This window comes from Cyprinodon tularosa, unplaced genomic scaffold (genome assembly GCF_016077235.1).
Source record: "Cyprinodon tularosa strain WSP-4 unplaced genomic scaffold, ASM1607723v1 ctg1154, whole genome shotgun sequence".
Taxonomy (NCBI): Eukaryota; Metazoa; Chordata; class Actinopteri; order Cyprinodontiformes; family Cyprinodontidae; genus Cyprinodon; species Cyprinodon tularosa.
Genome location: NW_024037953.1, coordinates 1 through 20,196, shown reverse-complemented (window position 1 = coordinate 20,196; position 20,196 = coordinate 1). Strand labels below are relative to the sequence as shown.

Sequence of the window (20,196 nt, the reverse complement as noted above, 5' to 3'; positions counted from 1 at the left end):
CAGTGAATCTGAAGCAAACAGCCCTGTTTAAATAACCCAGAAATATGAGAATTAATCATTTCAACACTTTTCTCCACTTGGTATGACAGCATTCCTTTCATCAAATGAAAAGATTCAAAGCTGGCTGCAGATTCCCAAACCTGTTTTGGAGAATGTTTAATAATCTGATAAGGCACAGTGGTGGCAGCATCATGGTCTGGGGTTGTTCTGAGGTTTTTAAGGTGGAACTCAACAGGTTTTAGCCCTTAACCATTAGGTTCCTGCTATACAGCTGAAGTGAGATTAGATTTTTTTTCTCCTCATCGCCTTTATAGCATCTGATGTTTTTTGTTTAGCTTTTTTCTAAATGTAAACACAGTATTCTTACAGATACTGTTTACTTCTACAAATGTAGAGTATTACTTTAAAGGTCTAGTTAGCACATCTTTGGTATAATTAATTCTTGAAATGACCTAATTATATTTTACTTGGTATTTAAACAGGGGTGTATAAACTTTCAGATCAAGACTATTTTAAAGTATAAATATGTATATTACAAGTACAAAAGTAGTTTTTGTAGATCCCTACACTGTAAAAAAAAGAAAAAAAAGAAAATTCTGATTAAGCCGTTTGACTCTTTCCCTGGATTATTTTTAACATATTTAAAATACAAATCATTTTTTTCCTTTAATCCAAAAAAGAAAAAAGAAAGGTAAAAAGTTGGAATAAAGACAAACAGAAACCAGTTTTTGAGGCGTGGTGCTTTCCAGCAGCCGTCCGACACGGCGTGAACTTCAGCAACCTCATCTGCTGGAAGCTCCAATAATTTGCAGCAGGAAGAGGAAGATCTGGACGATATCAACGTAAATGGAGAGCGCGGCGAAGACGTACTCCTCAGGACTAATGGAGTACTTCCTGTTTCCTATCAGGAGCTGAGTGTGGTATGCCAGGAACTAGGAAGCACAAAGGAGGATTAAAAATCAACACAATATAAAGTTAGAGGGAGGAAATCCTTCAGGTTGAGATGTAAAACACTCACCATGGTGAACGCTATGGCTCCCATAGCTGCGTACAGCATGTGAAGCCAATAGATCTGCAACAGAAAGCAGCGGTTAGAAGAAAATGAAGCTCTGGCTGCTAAACTCAACCCCCCCCCCCCGACTTTACTCACGTATTTGAAGGAAAGCACGATGGCTGTAATGATTCCAGTTACAAGCATCACGATCGAAAGGACACAGAAGAGGCCTCGGCATTTGGTAAAGTCAACCTAGACGGTGAGACCACAGGGCAGCATGTTAACACCTTTTCCTAAACGGGGAGCTTCGGGTTTCAGAGGCGGACACACACCTTTGTCTGGAAGCAGAAGATGGTGACGGCGATGCACACGACAGCTGTGATCCCGAGAGCCAGAAACACGGCTTTGGTATCATAGTAACTGAAACCAAAAACAAACTGGATTACTCCTCGGGTTCAAACGGGCTTTTTTACGTTTCCCTACGCATTCTTCTGCTCCGTCTCTTACCTTGAGATGGTTCCAGTCATGTACGACAGAGCCAGAGTCTGACACAGAAAGAAACAGTATATTTAGTCGTGTAAAGTTTTTATCAAATCAGAAATTATAGGAGCCGACTGAGAAATATCTGAAAGTAAGCCTTTTAACTAGAGATGCACGATATATATCGGTCACCTCAACTATCGGGCCGATTTGGGCTTATTTTCTATCGGCCCGATAGCCATATTTTCCCGATAAAAATAGCCGATAATTTAATAAAAACGCGGAAACTGCGTTCAAGAGTAACGACTTTTATTTTGAAGACACAAGCCATGACGCGCAGTGGCACGTCACATCCAATGCATGCGGCCAGTGAGTGGGGAAGTAGACAAACATGCCTTCACCAGTATGGTCGTTCTTCACAGTGGCAGAAAATGACAATGCTTTTGCTATATGCAACGCCTGTTCATTGCGGATTCCGAGAGGAGGAAAAAGGTCGTCAAGCTTTAACACAAGTAATCTTATATCTCACCTGAAAAGTCGGCACCGCGGCGAAGAGGTATTAAAAGAGTATGAGGCAGCGGCTGCAGCCGCTAGCACAAGCAGTGAAACCAATGCGGTAACTAAAGGAAGAAAATCCGATGTTACCATTCTGCAGTCTTTTGAAAAAAGTAGACCCTTTGCGAGAGACAATGAAAAGACCAAAGCCATTAACGGCAAAGTAATGGAGTTCATTGCACTCGGCGACCAGCCTTTCTCCGTGGTCGAAGAGCCATCTTTTCGTAGCCTGTTGGCACACTTGGAGCCACGCTACACTCTTCCAAGCCGCCGCTTTTTCTCAGACGTGTCCCTCCCTGCACTTTATGATGTTGTTGCCACACACATCCACAGCCTAATCGACCAGAACGGACTACACATAAGTTTCACAACAGACATATGGACGTCCGATGTTAGCCCTGTTAGCATGCTAAGTCTAACAGCACAGTGGCTAGACGAGGACTTTAATTTGCAACAAGCCATGCTGCATGCTCAGGAGTGCCCCGGATCACATACTGCCGCAATGATATGTCAGGCGTTTAACACCATGCTTGCACACTGGAATATAACGAAAGACCAAGTGCATGTCGTGCTGAGGGACAACGCACGCAACATGATCAAGGCCATGGAGGAGTGTGGGCTTGCCAGTTTGGGCTGTGTAGCACACACGCTACAGTTAGCTGTGAACGAGGCTGTACTGAGCCAAAGAAGCATCGCAGACTGTGTCGCGATAAGCAGGAAGATAGTCGGACACTTTAAACACTCCAACGTCGCCACCTCCCGCCTACGAAACTTACAGAAACAACTTGGCATGAAAGAGGCAAGGCTTCAACAAGACGTGGCTACTCGTTGGAATTCAACCTTCTACATGCTGACCAGCTTGTTGCAGCAGAAACGAGCCCTGGCAGCATATGCCGTCGATTTCGACTTGCCTGCATTTCTGAGCCCAAATCAGTGGGCTTTAATCGAAAACATGCTAACAATTCTTGACCCGTGTGAGCAGCTGACAAAAAACATGAGCTCAGCTACAGCCACCGCAGCTGATGTGATCCCCTCCATTGAGGCCCTGAAACGTCTGTTAAACAAGACTGTTGCAACAGATCATGGAATCAAAACTTCAAAGAGTATGCTACTGCAAGCTGTTGAGCAGCGTTTCAGTCACATCTCGACAGAGTCCGTGTGCTTTCTGGCCACAGTGTTGGACCCCAGATATAAAGACTGCTTTTTTGACCAAGCAACAAAGAAGGAAGCAATGGAAGTCTTAACAGCCAAAATGAGATCACAGACAGAAAATGAGCCAGAGCCACATGAGAAGAGAACCAGGACAGATGACAACAACAACAATACTTCCCTGCAGAAAATGTATGAAGAAATCCTTCACGAAAATGCCACAAACGAGCTGAACCACAGCCAAGCTGATCAGCAGGTAATTGATTTGTTGTTTATATAAAGCTTTGGGCTATCTGATAAAAAAAATGTTATATTATGTTAAATATGCTATGTATAACATTAAATATAATTTTGTTTTTGTTCTTTGTTATTCTTCTATTACCTTAGATTCAAGCCTATCTCTCAGAGCCCACAATTCCTCGATCCGAGAGCCCCTTGGACTACTGGAGAAGCAACAAAATCCGGTTCCCACAACTTGCCCTCCTCGCACGGAAGTATCTGTCCTCTCCTTGTACAAGTGTGGACAGTGAACGTTTATTTTCTGCTGCTGCAAATGTTATTGATGAAAAACGAAACCGACTTGGATGTGAGAAAGCAGAGATGCTTCTCTTTGTTAAGAAAAATCTCCCACTGGTGCCCTCCCCCAGAATATAGAAAATATAATGCAGATAATTTGACAGTGACAAGTTTGGGGGGAGGTTAGGATAGGAAATGTTGAGAAGAGAAAAATCTTTGAAGTTGAAGTTTTGAAGAATTTAAGCATTTTATTTTTGAAACAGATTTAAATATTTACGTCCCTTAGGGATGTACGTTTTGTTAAAATTAAGAGGCACATTTTATGCTTATTGTTGTTAGAACTTTTGCTATACGTTTTATGATGGCATATGACCACATGTAATGACATGAAACAGTGACAAGATTGGGGAGTGGTTAGCAAAGGACATGTTAAGAGGAAATCATTTAACTTTTAAGTTGAAGTTGTAAGCATTTTTTTTTTATCTAAATGACTGAGTTTTTTTTTTAATGCAGTCAAGCATTAATGGTTTTCAGAATGCACTTTACTTTATTACATACCTCCATAAGAGATGCACTTTTTTTGTTAAATTATGATGCATGTTTGATGCATATCTGTGTCTTGCTACATGTTTTATAGCAGATTACCTTATTTTTTTTGGTGAAATGAAAAGAAATAAACATTTGCAGTGTCACAAGTTGTTGTTTTTTGTTATAGATAGGTCAAATCAGCTAATTCATCAGTTATCTATACTGCACAAAGTAGATTATATCAATATATTATGTTAATGTTGTGTTAATAAGAAAACTAAATAACATTTTAACATATCGGTATCGGTATCTGTATCGGCCCTGAGAAGCAGGAAATTATCGGTTATCGGTATCGGTTGAAATTTTTAATATCGTGCATCACTACTTTTAACTGTAAACAGAGCCGTTAAAGTGGTTCATGATGAAATGTTGCAAACAAGCCTCTGCTGAGTTTATGGGGATTTAATGAACTAAAACAAAATCCTTCAGGATAACAGGGTTTATACATGAATGAGTAACTCTTATGAAATGCTTTTTAATGCTCTTAGAAATAATTTTAATGCCATCAACAAATACCCATGACTATATACCTATATATATATATATATATGCAGGTGCTGGTCATAAAATTAGAATATCATGAAAAAGTAGATTGATTTCAGTAATTCCATTTAAAAAGTGAAACTTGTATATTATATTCATACATTACATACAAACTCATATATTTCAGATGTTTATTTTGTTTAATTTTGATGATTACAAATGACGACAAATGAAAATCTCAAATTCATCATATCAGAAAATTAGAATATTGTGAAAAGGTTCAAAATTGATGGCTGGAGAGGATTGTGAAACAAAACCCATTCAAAAATGTGGGGGAGATTCACAAAGAGTGGACTGCAGCTGGAGTGAGTGCTTCAAGAACCACCACACACAGACGTATGAAAGACATGGGTTTCTGCTGTCACATTCCTTGTGTCAAGCCACTCTTGAACCACAGACAGCGTCAGAAGCGTCTTGCCTGGGCTAAAGAGAAACAGGACTGGACTGCTGGTGAGTGGTCCAAAGTCATGTTCTCTGATGAAAGTAAATTTTGCATTTCCTTTGGAAATCAAGGTCCCAGAGTCTGGAGGAAAAGAAGAGAGGCACTTCATCCACGTTGCTTGAAGTCCAGTGTAAAGTTTCCACAGTCAGTGATGGTTTGGGGTGCCATGTCATCTGCTGGTGTTGGTCCATTGTGTTTTCTGAGGTCCAGGGTCAACGCAGCCACATACCAGGAAGTTTTAGAGCACTTCATGCTTCCTGCAGCTGACCAACTTTTTGGAGATGCAGATTTCATTTTCCAACAGGACTTGGCACCTGCACACAGTGCCAAAGCTACCAGTACCTGGTTGAAGGACCATGGTATCCCTGTTCTTAATTGGCCAGCAAACTCTCCTGACCTTAACCCCATAGAAAATCTATGGGGTATTGTGAAGAAGAAGATGCAATACACCAGACCCAACAATTCAGAAGAGCTAAAAGCCACTATTAGAGCAACCTGGGCTATCATAACACCTGAGCAGTGCCACAGACTGATCGACTCCATGCCACGCCGCATTGCTGCAGTAATACAGGCCAAAGGAGGCCCAACTAAATACTGAGTGCTGTACATGCTCATACTTTTCATGTTCATACTTTTCAGTTGGCCAACATTTCTATAAATCCTTTGTTTTTATTGGTCTTCAGTTATATTCTAATTTTCTGATATGATGAATTTGAGATTTTCATTTGTTGTCATTTGTAATCATCAAAATTAAACAAAATAAACATCTGAAATATATGAGTTTGTATGTAATGTATGAATATAATATACAAGTTTCACTTTTTAAATGGAATTACTGAAATCAATCTACTTTTTCATGATATTCTAATTTTATGACCAGCACCTGTATATATACACACACAGCAAAATCCTTCACCATCTTCACCATGGACAGGCTGCAGCCATGTCCCGAGTTCCTCGTTTTCCTGCCACTTTGGTTCAAATTTGCATTTTCCCCATTCTCTAGCCTTTTCTCCGACTCAAGCTTATTTTCCAAAGCATTCTAATGCCACGATTATCAAATGTAATGAATTTCAATGCCAATTAAGGCCTTAATTTAAAAAATAATAATTTAATGACTTTGAATGACCCTCTTAAACCCTGGATAAGGAAATGCACGCTAGGGTAAAAATCAGCAGCCTGAGTTAAAAGGCTGTAGAGACAACTTTCACTCCAAGTTTTACAGGATGTCTAAAACAAAGATTTGATACAAACCTAAACCTTCCTATCTGAAACATAAATAGCCTTTGATTTTCACTTTTCTGTCCTAAATTTGCCTCAAACTCCAACATCTTCCACCAGCTGGAAGGTGGACCCCCTCGCAGCCTCTTTTCTTCCTGGATTCTCCTGCATTAAGCTCAATCCATCTTCCCATCAACTCCGACCCGGCTAAAGACCAGGTTTCCCACAGCGTTTTACTGCAACCACCATGTTTAACCATTTTGGTTTGCTCTATTTTGTGTTGGTCAAACATCAAAATAAAAAAATAATAATTGAAATGTCTGTTAATATAGCTCAAAAATCTAAAAAGCTTCAAGCTGTCTGAATACGATTAAGTCCAGAAAATACTCCATCAATTGACACTACTTTGGAAGGCCTACGCTGGTGTGGCACCACGGAAAGAAAAAGCTGCATCATTTTGCTGTTGCAGCAGATAAGGCAGAGAAAGACGCAACAGGTCAGAGGGATTATTCAAACTGTGAGCACATGGAAAACACTTCAGCCTCCGTGAATCATTTTGATCCAAGTCCAGGAAAGTGTTTATTAGTTTCCTGTTTCTGAGGACCAGCAGCAAGAAGTGAAACTCACAAAGAGCAGCAGCAGAATGATGTTCCATGGGAACTTCCTCCTGAACAAATAAAGGATTAACAAGCGTTAGCATTAGCTGATCATCATCTAAACAAAGTTTTATTCGGTAAAACTCACCGTGGGCCCTTACAGCAAACCAGCACCAGGTGGAGGACTACATACACAGCACTTTTAAGAAAAACAAATGGTTAATATTCACTTTTATTTTAGCGTTTAGCTTCAAAGGCTGAAGAGGAAGGCTTACTATGAGGCCCAGTATACAGCCGGGTTTCTCCTTACAAAGACTCGGACGGGGTCACTGTGGGAAAACAGGAGGGGTTACTGACAGATGACGGCATGACAGACAGAAATGCTCAACGGTGATGCTGTGTACTCACACAAAGGTGAATATGGCAACAATGGCTGTGGTGAGGAGGAGCTGGCAGGCCAGGATCACATAAACCTGAAACACACACAGAGGAAGCCCTTATAGACACCAGGATGAAGCAGTTTAAAGAGCGGTTTATGGTGAAAAATTATCCACAAGTTACTTCTTATGTGAAAGCTGTTTATTAGGTCGCCCATAAACAAATATTAAACATTTAAAACCCTTACTGGATCCAGCTTTAGCTCCAATACTGTCATTAGAAAATATTATAAATGATGATGATAAATAAAACCAGGTTTATTGTTCTTTTAATACTGATGGGACTTAAAATCCAGAAAAAATCAGCTTTTATCAGGTGAATCTGTCCAGGTGGCGACAGGTGATGCTCATTATGTCACAACTTTTAAAGATGTCAAATGTGAAAAAAGTTCTGCCCCAAATTAGTCCGAGCAGATTCAGACAGGATAGGAATTAAATTCCCATAAAATATTGGAAATGAGACAAATCTCTTTCTAAAGAGGATGAAAACAGAAGTAGAACAAAAATATGAAATAGATTTTGTATTCCTCAAATGTTTTATACACTTCTCAGATAATTAACCATAATCTTTAGATGAGTTTTTTTCAGTACTCAGACATGGTAATATTGCTTTTTGGGGAATTTAAATTTGAGGTTTAACTGTAGTTTAACTCCTTTTGCTGATATAAGTTTCCTCCTCTGGTGTGGAAAAACACTTTTACTCATTTTTATTTCCAGAAAAAATAATGACAAAAAAGCCTTCATATTACAAAAAGAAAGGTATTCATCAAATTGATGTTCATATTCCCTTTATTAAATTACATTAATGACTTTAGCTTAATTTCTAGATTACCGTTTTGCAACTAAATGATCAAACAAGAGAATCAGTGATCATTTTAAAATCTGGTTCTTCACAAGCCAATTATTTATAAATCAGTTTTTAAAGTTCAACCGGGATTTGTAATAGATTATTAATGGATCTAATATTCACACAAAATGAAAAAGTATCATTAATGCCTTCATAAAATGACATTAGTCTCATTATAAATAGTGCTGGGTAAAAAAATCGAGTTAATCGATTTTGAATCGATTCCTTTACATTTTTGAAAAATCGATGTCTAGGGTATGCGATCCAATAGTGCGTGGCGTTCAGATTCAAATGAGCAGGAAAGATGCACTCAAGATTACTTCAAGTCAGACAGCTGCAAATATAGCTAATAGGTTGACTGAAGACATTAACAAATGGGGGCTGACCAGAAAACACCCTGTAGTTGTTACAGACAACGCTGCAAATATGGTTTGTGCTTTAAAGATAATGCAGCTCATGCATGTCTGCTGTGTCACGTCTGCTTGCTCAGGTGAGGCTTCACTTTTTCCCTTTTCACAAACAAGTTTGCACTTTTGAGACAGTTTTGTTCACGTCTTATGTTTAAACTGCCTGATTTACAAGTTTGCACTTTGTATTACATGAGTAATACATGAGTTTTTTGAAACACAGTTGAGCCAATTTCATTATTGTAAAAACAGATCAAATCGAAATTAATCGATTTAGAACTGTATGAATCAAAATCGAATCGATTCAGGACTTTGGCGAAAATACCCAGCCCTAATTATAAATATCAGAACTTTTCTTTGGTATCAAATCCTAAAATATCATAAGATTTCATTAGAAAATAAACCTTTCATAAATGTTACATTTGTCAGAAACTTCTTTTTGACCGCAGTAAAATCAAGCTAGAAGCATTATTAGTGCAGTTCTCATCAGAACAATCATTTTTTATTTGAAGCTCCCGCCTTAAAACATTTACATCCTCTAATTTCCTCCAATTAACCAGAGCAGCACATTAACTGGACATCAGATGTTGGAAAATGTTGTTCAGAACATAAACCACGAAGCTCAGAGGCTGATCGATGTCTGACAGGCAGCAGATGGCGGTTCATCTGAGCTCTATTTCTCTGATCCTGAAACCAGGAGTGGAGCCAAATAATTCTGTTGATCTCTTTTATTTTGAATAATGAGTTTCTAACTGTTCTTTGACATTTTGGGTTGATATTAACATTTGTTTAGTTTTTTTGTAGTATAAGCTGATATCTGAATGCGTTTTTTTTTATTGCATTTAGCCATCAGGTCTTGAAATCAGTTGAAGCCCATGCATTAGCACTCCGAACATTTGCTAACCACTGTTAACTTATGAAGTCAGAGCTCTGCTAAAAGGGCAAACTAGTGTTAAACAAAAGCCATGGATGCAGAGAAGGAGCATGCACTCATGTTTGTGACATATTGAGGGACTTCATGGTGTTCAATCTGCACGCATAAAATGTTCAAAATGCACATAGCGACTAGTTAACATGCATGAATTTGATCTAAAACTGCTCAAGTGAGTATTTATCATTATCTGACCTCAGAAAGCTTTTTTGTTTAATTCCTAATAATTATTTCTTTATTATTTTGTTTATACTCTTGTCTTCTATACACTGCAAAAAATCCAAATCTAAATAAGTCATTTTTTCTTAAAATAAGTGCATTTGTTCTTGGATTGACGAGGTTAAAGAGACATTTTGCCAATGGAACAAGACAATTTATACTTTAAATAAGAAAACATAATTGCATTGTCTAATTTTAAGTGTATATTATCTAATGATCTTATTTTAAGAGTAAAAATACTTATCCTATTGGCAAAGTATTTAACTTACCTACTCAATTTAAGGGTAAATACACTTAATTTAGGAAATTTTAAATTATTTCTAGATTGTTTTTTTCAGTGTAGCTGTCAGTGTACTGATTAGATGGATAGCTATGGGGGAGGGACTGATGAGCAGCTGCTGCTGCTTTGCCATAGAAATTAGCTCACAGGAAGGAAACTGCTGCTAAAAAAAAGCAACTGAAGATAGAGTTTTTTACATCATCAAGAACCTAAAAGACGGTTTTGTAGGTGGCGCAGTAACCCGGGTTCGAATCCGACCTGTGGTCCTCTGCCGCATGTCTCCCCCCGTCACTCATACCCCCTTTCCTGTCAGTCTACTATCGAAAAAACTAGCCCCTAGTGCAGTAAAAACTTAAAAAAGAAAAAAAAAAAAAGAAAAAGCGTGACAACCTAAAAGAGAAGGACTCACTTTCAATAACAAAGCTGAAGGTAAAGATAGCTTATCAGGCACCAGGATTTCTATAGTAATGAGGAAAGTTCTTCAGCATCCTGCTACCACCAATGCAGAGCTTATTCAGCATTGGCAGGCGCTGGATGTGAGTCCATCCTCATGCTCAGTGGGATTTTGGAGTATTTTAAACAGAAAGGAAGCCATTTCTTTACTAAGGGCTGACTGAAACTGGAAGGGATGGAACGCAGAGGACTGGTGCTGGGTTACTTCTAGAGATAAGATAGAAAAGTAAGCCTCTGTGTAGGTCCTGTATTATATAAACAGTGGAATTATTTGATAAAAATCTATTCGAGTTTTCTTTCCTCTTAGAATCTACTCACAAAGCAGCCTCAGGTTATTCTGATGAATAAAGAGCAACACATACATAGAAATCAGGAACAGGTTTGTGACAATCTCTGTAGCCTCCAACATGATTGAGAAAGAAAAAATGTGAAAACAAACAAGCTTAAAAAACATTAACAGATGTTAAATCTGTTCACAAGGGAATGGCAGAATTTCAACAGCACTGACCTGTGGTCAGATTAGGACTGAGGGAAATGGCTTATAAAACTAATCTCCTATTTCTTCCTACCAAATTCAGGAAAGAAAAAAATCCAGATTTTCCAAAAATCTTCTTAAACAGAAAATATAATTATCTCTCCCAGTTGAGGGTCAGATCTTTAAGGCTGGACGGAAACTATGAGAACTGGAGCTAGTCAACATCATTGTCCAGAGGGAGCTGCTAAAGGTCAAGCGAGTCAGCCCTCACTAAAAGAGACGCACTCACAGAGAAAAACACTGAAGAAAAAAAACTAACAAAAAAATGAAAGCAGCAATCAAACGAGTCACTGCTGTGGACAGCCCTGTCAGATCAGTATAGGAAAGGCTGGAAAGATGGAAATCTGCTAATAAAAGTGGAGTCCAATTATGCGGGCATTTGTTAAAGGGAGCTCAATGATAAACAAATGAAGCTTATGCAAATCAGGCATCTGATGAATTTGGATTTACATTTTTAGCCAAGATATAAACTATCTTGGCTAAAAATTCCTTATTCTAGAGCTATAGTGCAGCTCTGTGTTTAAAAATGTGCATCTACAAAACAAGCATCTTTGCATGAATGAGGAACACTGCAGCTCTTAAGATAAATATTCCTGGATGCCTGTCAACGAACAAAAGCCAAACACTGGAACGTTACCTTTCTGATGAAGGCGTGCCGAACACTCAGGTCGTCCCAGTTGCCGTCGCTCACAGCAAACTCCTCATCTGCATTAAGTGGGAAAGAACAAGTGGTCGGAAATCAGGAAAAATAAGGAAGTTCATCACTTAACATAATTGGAAGCATAGGATAAAATACACTCATTAGAACCACAGCTGTATGCTTTTTACATTAATAATTACAAATATACAAGATTACTGTAGAGTTAACTAGGAACAATATGCAGGGTTGGTCAAGAAACATTCCCCTAATGTGATATGGGGTGCGGGAAGCTAGGGATAAAACAATTAATCGGATTAAATTGTTATTGAAATTAACTAATTTAGGAATCTATTCATCTTTAACTGGAGTAAAGAGACTCTAAAACATGCATTTAGCTGAAAAAGCAACCCATTTAGAGGAGTTTTTATACCAAAATGTGAAAAATATATAAACATCTTGCATAAAAAAAATAAATGTTTTTGAGCGTCTATCAGGAACTCTTTCAGTGGAAAAGTTTTAGTTTTAACTGGTTTAAATGCTGTATACACATTTTTAAGAAATCTTTTCCTATATAAATATTTATTTATTTTTTAGATTTTACAGCACTAGTGGCTCGTTTTTATGGACAGTAGTCTGACAGGAAGGGGGTATGAGAGGGGGAGAGACATGAGGCAGAGAACCAAAGGTCGGATTCGAACCCGGGTCGCCTGCATCGAGGACTAAAGGGCAGATTATACTTCTGCAACCGCACCCATCAAATGTCACTTGGGTCTGGTCGCGAACCAGCTTTGCTTGTATGCTTCCACACCGTCGGTCTGGAATTTCTAGGGACGCACAGCAGTTTCCTGCCAAAGTGCAAGGAGGAGCCTATTCGAGAACCCGCAAGAACTTTGGCAGATGGGTCCAAGAACTTTGGCAGCGCTGGCGGGAGTGTTTCTCTTCCAAAACAACAATGGCGCGTCTGCAAGATATCACGGTCACGGAGATGGATCTAGAGTTACTAGACATCAAAGAGGAACAGGTTCTGTTAATGGAGTTGGCAAAAAAAACAATTAACCATTACTTGTAGTTGTGCATTGTAGTTGTTCCTCGGTTTTTAAAAATGGCACGCCCAGGCTCAGAATCGAGAAAGACGACCACACAGACAGCCTGAAAGGCATACCAAGGACCAATGACAGCTGCGCACTTCTGCTTGAGGTCTGCGTGTGTTTGCGACCCCGCGACACATAGTCAGGATTTTTTTGAGGTGTGCGCCAACAGTTGTAGAACCTCTGCGCGGAGGGCGTGGTCACGCATACAGAGACAGATTTGACAGTTGCAGAGGCTATGCGTCAGAAGCGTAAATTGGCCTTAAGGCCTCCATACATGGGTTGTGTGCACTAACCACTGCGCCAAAGCACGGCGCTGCTATATAATTATTAAAAGTAAAAAATAAATCGACAGATTAATCAATTAGCGAAATTATCCCTAGTTGCAGCCCTACTGGAAGAGTCATGCTGTGAATGTGCGTGTCTGTAGGGACAGGGAAGTAAGGACACCCTCCCCTATGGTTAGGAAATTTGGATCACGACATCTTTTTCAGATGCTCCTTGAACATCTTCCTTGGGAGGTGTTCAAGGCACATCCCATCGGGAGGAGGCCCAGGGGACAACCCAGGACACGCTGGAGGGACTATGGCCTGGGCGAGCCTCAGGCTTCCCCCACCAGAGCTGGAGGTCTGAGACTGCTGCCCCCGCCACCCAGATGAAGCGAGTGAACAAACAAGAATGGCCAAGACAAATACAGAATTTAATCCAATAAAGAATTAATTGAAATATTTTAAAACTGAGGTTTACTGGTGGATGGACATTAGTACCCCATTTACACTACCCTTGAAAAACCAGGCCGAGACCGGTCCGAGCTCAGTAACTGAGATAATTTATCGTGTGTAAATGGAAAGCAAACTGAACTGAGCTAGACTTGACTTGCTTGATTCCCTCCTTCTTCGTCTTCTTCTTCTTGTGTTTTATGGCGGTTGGCAAACAACTTTTGGTGCATTACCGCCACCAACTGCTCGATTTCCTCCTTCAATACTGGCAGTAATACCGCAGATCGTCACTAGGAGGCGAGGAGTCGAGGAACCGAGATAGCGTGATGTGTAAACGGTCGTCAGAACCAAGCTCGGATCAGTTAACCAGGCCGAGCTCGGACCGGTCTCAGCATGGATCGGTTTTTCAAGGGTAGTGTTAATGGGGTATAAGGTTACCAGAAGTCCCAAATTGTGCAGAGCTGTGCTCCATTTTTTACTCATGTCCAACAAATTGAAACAATGTCTTACATTTGAAATGGTGATAATAATTTTCAAAAAAAGGTCTCAAAAAAGAGGCAAACATGGATGGTAGTGCTGGAATGCACTAACAAAGCATGATAAAAACTTTAAAGGACTCTGCGATGTGGACCAAAGGTAATATTGATATTTTCCTAAGTGCTTAGCTTTCCTTGAGGTATTTATAGAAAACCACCTGTGGTGAAAATAATGGCTGAAAGAAATAACCTCCCAGCATAAGCAAAATTATAACATCTTGACTAAAAAAAACATTCTCATTTGAAATCTCTTGTTAAACAAACAAAAAAAAAAATGGATACTTGAAAAATGTTGATATATTGTCCAGTACTTAAACACAGCCAGAACAAACCGGGGCGAGGCAGTGAAAGCTGATTCTCAAAGAGCTTTTTCTGAAGTTTATTATTAAATTATATACAGAGGGAAGTGAGACATCAAGCATTGGTTGTTCTAGAAACCAACAGCTGAAAAGGCATCTCACCTGAAGACATCACCCCTGATGGGATGGTCGGAGGGATGATTGGAGGCATGGGTGGTGGGGAGGGGTAGCCTGCTCCTTGTGGCCCTGCAGGGTGAGGCTGTCCTGGGTACGGTGCTGAAGGATAAGCCGCTGGCTGGCCCGGGTAGAGAGGGGTGTTTGGACCGCTCGGATAGGGAGGGTAAGCCTGGCCTGGTTGTGGACCACCATAGGATGGGAAGCCATATGCGGGTGGAGGTGGGTAGCCCCCGCCCTGGGGTGCGTACATCGGACCGCTGGAGTCCTCATAGCCCGGTGGGTAGTCTGATTTGGACATGATGCCTGTAGAGGAGGAACAGCAGCATGATTAGATTTAATCCTCCTTGTGTTTTTGCTAAAATCCTCATGTTGATGGGATCGTGTTGCTAATAATATTTGAACATCATTGATCTCATAATGGAGAAATTCACTTCTGCATCTTAACTAGGGGTGGAACGGTTCACAAAATCCATGGTTCGGTTTGGTATACAGGTGCTGGTCATAAAATTAGAATATCATGAAAAAGTAGATTGATTTCAGTAATTCCATTTAAAAAGTGAAACTTGTATATTATATTCATACATTACATACAAACTCATATATTTCAGATGTTTATTTTGTTTAATTTTGATGATTACAAATGACAACAAATGAAAATCTCAAATTCATCATATCAGAAAATTAGAATATTACTGAAGACCAATAAAAACAAAGGATTTATAGAAATGTTGGCCAACTGAAAAGTATGAACATGAAAAGTATGAGCATGTACAGCACTCAGTATTTAGTTGGGCCTCCTTTGGCCTGTATTACTGCAGCAATGCGGCGTGGCATGGAGTCGATCAGTCTGTGGCACTGCTCAGGTGTTATGATAGCCCAGGTTGCTCTAATAGTGGCTTTTAGCTCTTCTGAATTGTTGGGTCTGGTGTATTGCATCTTCTTCTTCACAATACCCCATAGATTTTCTATGGGGTTAAGGTCAGGAGAGTTTGCTGGCCAATTAAGAACAGGGATACCATGGTCCTTCAACCAGGTACTGGTAGCTTTGGCACTGTGTTCCGGCTGTCAAGTCCTGTTGGAAAATGAAATCTGCATCTCCAAAAAGTTGGTCAGCTGCAGGAAGCATGAAGTGCTCTAAAACTTCCTGGTATGTGGCTGCGTTGACCCTGGACCTCAGAAAACACAATGGACCAACACCAGCAGATGACATGGCACCCCAAACCATCACTGACTGTGGAAACTTTACACTGGACTTCAAGCAACGTGGATGAAGTGCCTCTCTTCTTTTCCTCCAGACTCTGGGACCTTGATTTCCAAAGGAAATGCAAAATTTACTTTCATCAGAGAACATGACTTTGGACCACTCACCAGCAGTCCAGTCCTGTTTCTCTTTAGCCCAGGCAAGACGCTTCTGACGCTGTCTGTGGTTCAAGAGTGGCTTGACACAAGGAATGTGACAGCAGAAACCCATGTCTTTCATACGTCTGTGTGTGGTGGTTCTTGAAGCACTCACTCCAGCTGCAGTCCACTCTTTGTGAATCTCCCCCACATTTTTGAATGGGTTTTGTTTCACAATCCTCTCCAGGGTGCGGTTATCTCTCTTGCTTGTACACTTTTTTCGACCACATCTTTTCCTTCCCTTCGCCTCTCTATTAATGTGCTTGGACACTGAGCTCTGTGAACAGCCAGCCTCTTTAGCGATGACCTTTTGTGTCTTGCCCTCCTTGTGCAAGGTGTCGATGGTCGTCTTTTGGACAACTGTCAAGTCAGCAGTCTTCCCCATGATTGTGTAGCCTATAGAACTAGACTGAAAGACCATTTAAAGGCTTTTGCAGGTGGTTTGAGTTAATTAGCTGATTAGAGTGTGGCACCAGGGGCCATCAATTTTGAACCTTTTCACAATATTCTAATTTTCTGATATGATGAATTTGAGATTTTCATTTGTTGTCATTTGTAATCATCAAAATTAAACAAAATAAACATCTGAAATATATGAGTTTGTATGTAATGTATGAATATAATATACAAGTTTCACTTTTTAAATGGAATTACTGAAATCAATCTACTTTTTCATGATATTCTAATTTTATGACCAGCACCTGTATGTTGATTGTTAGCCTGACATGTTGGTCGTGTTGCTGTTAGCATAAACAAAACGTGTTACACAATGCTTGCACACTGTTGCACTTTTATCCACAACTTTCTTTCCGCCGTCATCGTAGGTCACTCTAAATGCAAAGTGGTCCCATACAGCAGACCTATAAAGTGCTGCTGGCGCGTCTTCCAACTCCTGTCTTTTCCCACTCGCCATACCCACACAAAACTCCACAACAATTGATTTTTTCCTGCTACACCCGGCTACGCTGCTTCGCTTCTTCTTCTTCTTGTTTACTACTGGTGGTTGGCTTTGATCGCAGTACCGCCACCTTCTGCTCCGGAGTGTACACGCTTCGCCTATGAGAAAAAGGAGCAGCGCATGAACCGAACGCAACACCCGCGAAACGAACGGTTCGGATGGTTTTCATAAACCGTTCCATCCCTAATCTTAACCAATCCCCTTGCGGAGCAGTGGACTGCCATTGTGCGGTTCCTAGGCAGCAATCCGGGGTTAAGGATCTTGCTCGGGAACTCAGAGTGCAGGCTGTGGGGGTTGAACTGTCTACATGCAACCTTCTAAGAGGACTAGCTAACCACTAGGCCAACACTCATTGCTGAACAATCCATTCATTATTTTCCCTATAAAAAAAAACAAAAAACAACCCTAGTAGTCCTGGCATGGGAACTAAAGGAGCTCTATCAGTCTTATAAAATGAGCACTGCTGCAGATGTGTTTAGCATCCTACTGTACCTGAGCCTGCATGAGAGCACACAGCCTGATTTTAACTACGTAAAATCCCCCCCAGATTGCCTAGCTACAAATGTTCAAGGCTTTTGGCAGGAATAAGCACCCTTGAGCCAAACTGATGACATTCTGGACTTTCATCCTGCTCCACACACATTAGGGCTGCAAATATCCTCAGAGATGCAGTTTAGAGAAGCCCTGCTTCTTCAGCAGGCCTCCATCACATTATGACTGCACAACCCTGCAATGATCAGTGTGATTGTTATTGACTCTTATCCACAACATCCCATCATTCACCCACTGAGATCATCATTATTACAATTCGTGGCCGACGAAGTGACCAAACATTACCGAAGGCAGCCTCTAGTCATATTGAACACATCCGCATGTTGTTCAGCTTTAATCTTCAGGACTTTTCTACATGTTGCCATGTTCCATTCTGACGCTAATGTTCAACCGGCACCCGTCTTCTTCCTTTAAGTCAGGAAGACAGAGCAGAGTGTCTTAACTGGAAGGCCTGTTGCTCATCAGCCTTTCCCGGTGGAGGATTCCCCCTTTGGATCCCGCTGCATCACTATGCGACTCTAATACTCTCCTCTGTGGTCCTGTTTATTTCCCTACTGACCAAATCAATCATCTAAATCCAAATATTTAAAATTGCATCAACCGTCTATCCTTTCTTCTGTGATAAAGAACAGAGTATATCCCAACCTTTTGAGTGTGAGTATGAATACAGAGCCTGCAGATTTATTTAACACTTGGGATATGCAGCAAAGGGCTACAGACTGGTTGACATCCTTATTTATACATTTAAGATTGTATCGGGTTAACAGGAAAACATGAGCAGGAATAGAAGGAGGCATCATGAGAAACGACCTCGTAGACCTCGATGAAAAATCTGAAAAAGTCCCCAAAAAAATCCCTGAAACATGGAGAAAAAAAACACTTCAACTAACATTCTTTAAAAACGTAAGCAAAGCTAACTTATTTACATGAAAGCATTGTTTGTTGCCCTTTATTTACATGTTGTTCTGTCTAAATGCAGAAGAGCTGTATTTTTAACAGGGCTTTTAGGGTTATAAACACACAGTGAAAGAATTCAAGAGACGGCTCCACCCCTCGCTGCCATGGCATCCCACCCAGAGCACCAGGCAACAGGGCAGAAAACACTGGCTGGAAAAGAGGAGTCACAGAACTGATCTTTATAGAAATCAGCCAGAGTAAAGGTTAAGTTTTCACTTTTAGATGCATCTGGGTGGAGCATTCAGGAGGCAACACAGCAGCTCGGTCTTTCAATCCATATCCACTTAACTTGAACGTGCGTTTTCATAAAAGCCAAGTCATCATGTGGTTGTGTCATGTGTAGTCACAACGACTCATTAACAGGAAAACTTGCAACACAGCAAACGCAGGAACATGTAATGTGACAGTAGGTAATGCAGCCAGGTTTGTCAAGAGTTTTCAAACTACAGCACATCTGGAAAGTATTTGCAGCGGTGAACATTTTCCACATCGTTCAGCCTTATTAAATTAATCTCTTTCCTCTAAACTCCAAACACAAAATCCAATGAACGTAAAGTGGAAAACTGATTGCAAACAGAAATGTATAAAATTACATCAGGTAAGTATTCAGTCTGTGTTTAATGCCCCAGAAATGTTTTAATTGGTCTTCCATTTTATTTCTAAAAATATATTTTTCAGACTGATCAAGCTAAATGCCTTAAAAATCGCGAATTTTTGAAAAGACTCACCCTCTCCACTTATAGGGTTGTGCATGCGCACAAAATACCCACTCCCGAGAGGTAACCCATATTAAATGTGTGCGAGAGCATACACAATGCCATCTCTCCTCGTGCGCGCTCTGTTTGAAATTTGCTGTTTGCATCGTGCATACAAGCTTACTTTCCAAAAGAAAATTTGCAAGTTTTTCATTAGACTCACCAGCGATAAGAGAAAATGAGGACGATCATGTAAGAGAGTCTTACATAAACATATCACCATAATGATTGACAGTAAGGTGGACCATTAATTTTGAAGATCCAACAGGAAAAAGAACATCATCCCTGATATTTTCAACATGTTAATAGACTCTGTAGCTTTACTCTGTCAAAAAAGCAGAATAAGTGCAAAAATACATCATATAAACCCCAGTTACACTCAAAGCAATACATTAATCTAAACAATTATTTAGAATCTCATGCAAAATTTGGTATTTAACCAAAGGAGTGCTACTTATAAATGACCAAGTAACTTCAAACTACCACCATAAAAATGACAACCAATATTATAATTGTTCTTTAAACTTTCCCTCTCTCCAACAGGTTTAAAACAAAAAGTCTGTATTTTGGCACAACTACAGGAAAATGCTGAAAAGACCAGACAAATAAGGTTAAACTACATCAAAGCAAATTTTACCCCATAAAGGAAAAAAACAGAACAGAATACGTTTCTCATTGTTTCGCAATAGAGAAGTTAAATAAAATAAAAACTTCCCCCTACTCTATTAGGAAGTTAAACCCTGGTGTAGAGCTGGGCGATATGGCGATATATATCGTGAGGACGAGAGAAACATGTCTATCGTGACCTTTCTCCTCTATTTTTTCTATCGTGATAAACTTCTTTATTATTATTATTACAGCTAATATACATTTTAATATAATCTGTTAATATAACATTTTGCGTTTTTGCTATGCAAACTCTAA

At 39.9% G+C, this 20,196-nt stretch overlaps 2 protein-coding genes across 2 annotated transcripts; one reads left to right on the top strand and one right to left on the bottom strand.

Annotated features, from left to right (window-relative positions):
* Positions 1-653: 653 nt before the first annotated feature.
* Positions 654-14,966, bottom strand: tmbim1a (transmembrane BAX inhibitor motif containing 1a). The gene is made up of 11 exons (XM_038306352.1): positions 14,638-14,966; positions 11,831-11,898; positions 7,493-7,557; positions 7,360-7,413; positions 7,233-7,283; positions 7,116-7,155; positions 1,502-1,539; positions 1,327-1,414; positions 1,151-1,246; positions 1,019-1,072; positions 654-932 (listed from the first exon to the last, which is right to left on the bottom strand). Exons 1-11 carry the CDS (start codon positions 14,948-14,950, stop codon positions 783-785), a joined length of 1,017 nt encoding a protein of 338 aa, XP_038162280.1. The 5' UTR covers positions 14,951-14,966; the 3' UTR covers positions 654-782.
* LOC119797308 (zinc finger BED domain-containing protein 4-like) lies at positions 1,853-4,351 on the top strand. The gene is made up of 2 exons (XM_038306340.1): positions 1,853-3,434; positions 3,566-4,351. Exons 1-2 carry the CDS (start codon positions 1,866-1,868, stop codon positions 3,830-3,832), a joined length of 1,836 nt encoding a protein of 611 aa, XP_038162268.1. The 5' UTR covers positions 1,853-1,865; the 3' UTR covers positions 3,833-4,351.
* Positions 14,967-20,196: the final 5,230 nt, after the last annotated feature.

Excerpts from the sequence above, each read along its gene's own strand:
- tmbim1a (XM_038306352.1), bottom strand. The coding sequence starts at position 14,950 with ATGTCCAAATCAGACTACCCACCGGGCTATGAGGACTCCAGCGGTCCG. Across the intron at positions 11,899-14,637 it reads ATCAGGGGTGATGTCTTCAG|ATGAGGAGTTTGCTGTGAGC; the intron begins GTGAGATGCCTT and ends CACTTAATGCAG. Across the intron at positions 933-1,018 it reads GAGCCATAGCGTTCACCATG|TTCCTGGCATACCACACTCA; the intron begins GTGAGTGTTTTA and ends TGTGCTTCCTAG.
- LOC119797308 (XM_038306340.1), top strand. The coding sequence starts at position 1,866 with ATGCCTTCACCAGTATGGTCGTTCTTCACAGTGGCAGAAAATGACAAT. Across the intron at positions 3,435-3,565 it reads ACAGCCAAGCTGATCAGCAG|ATTCAAGCCTATCTCTCAGA; the intron begins GTAATTGATTTG and ends CTATTACCTTAG.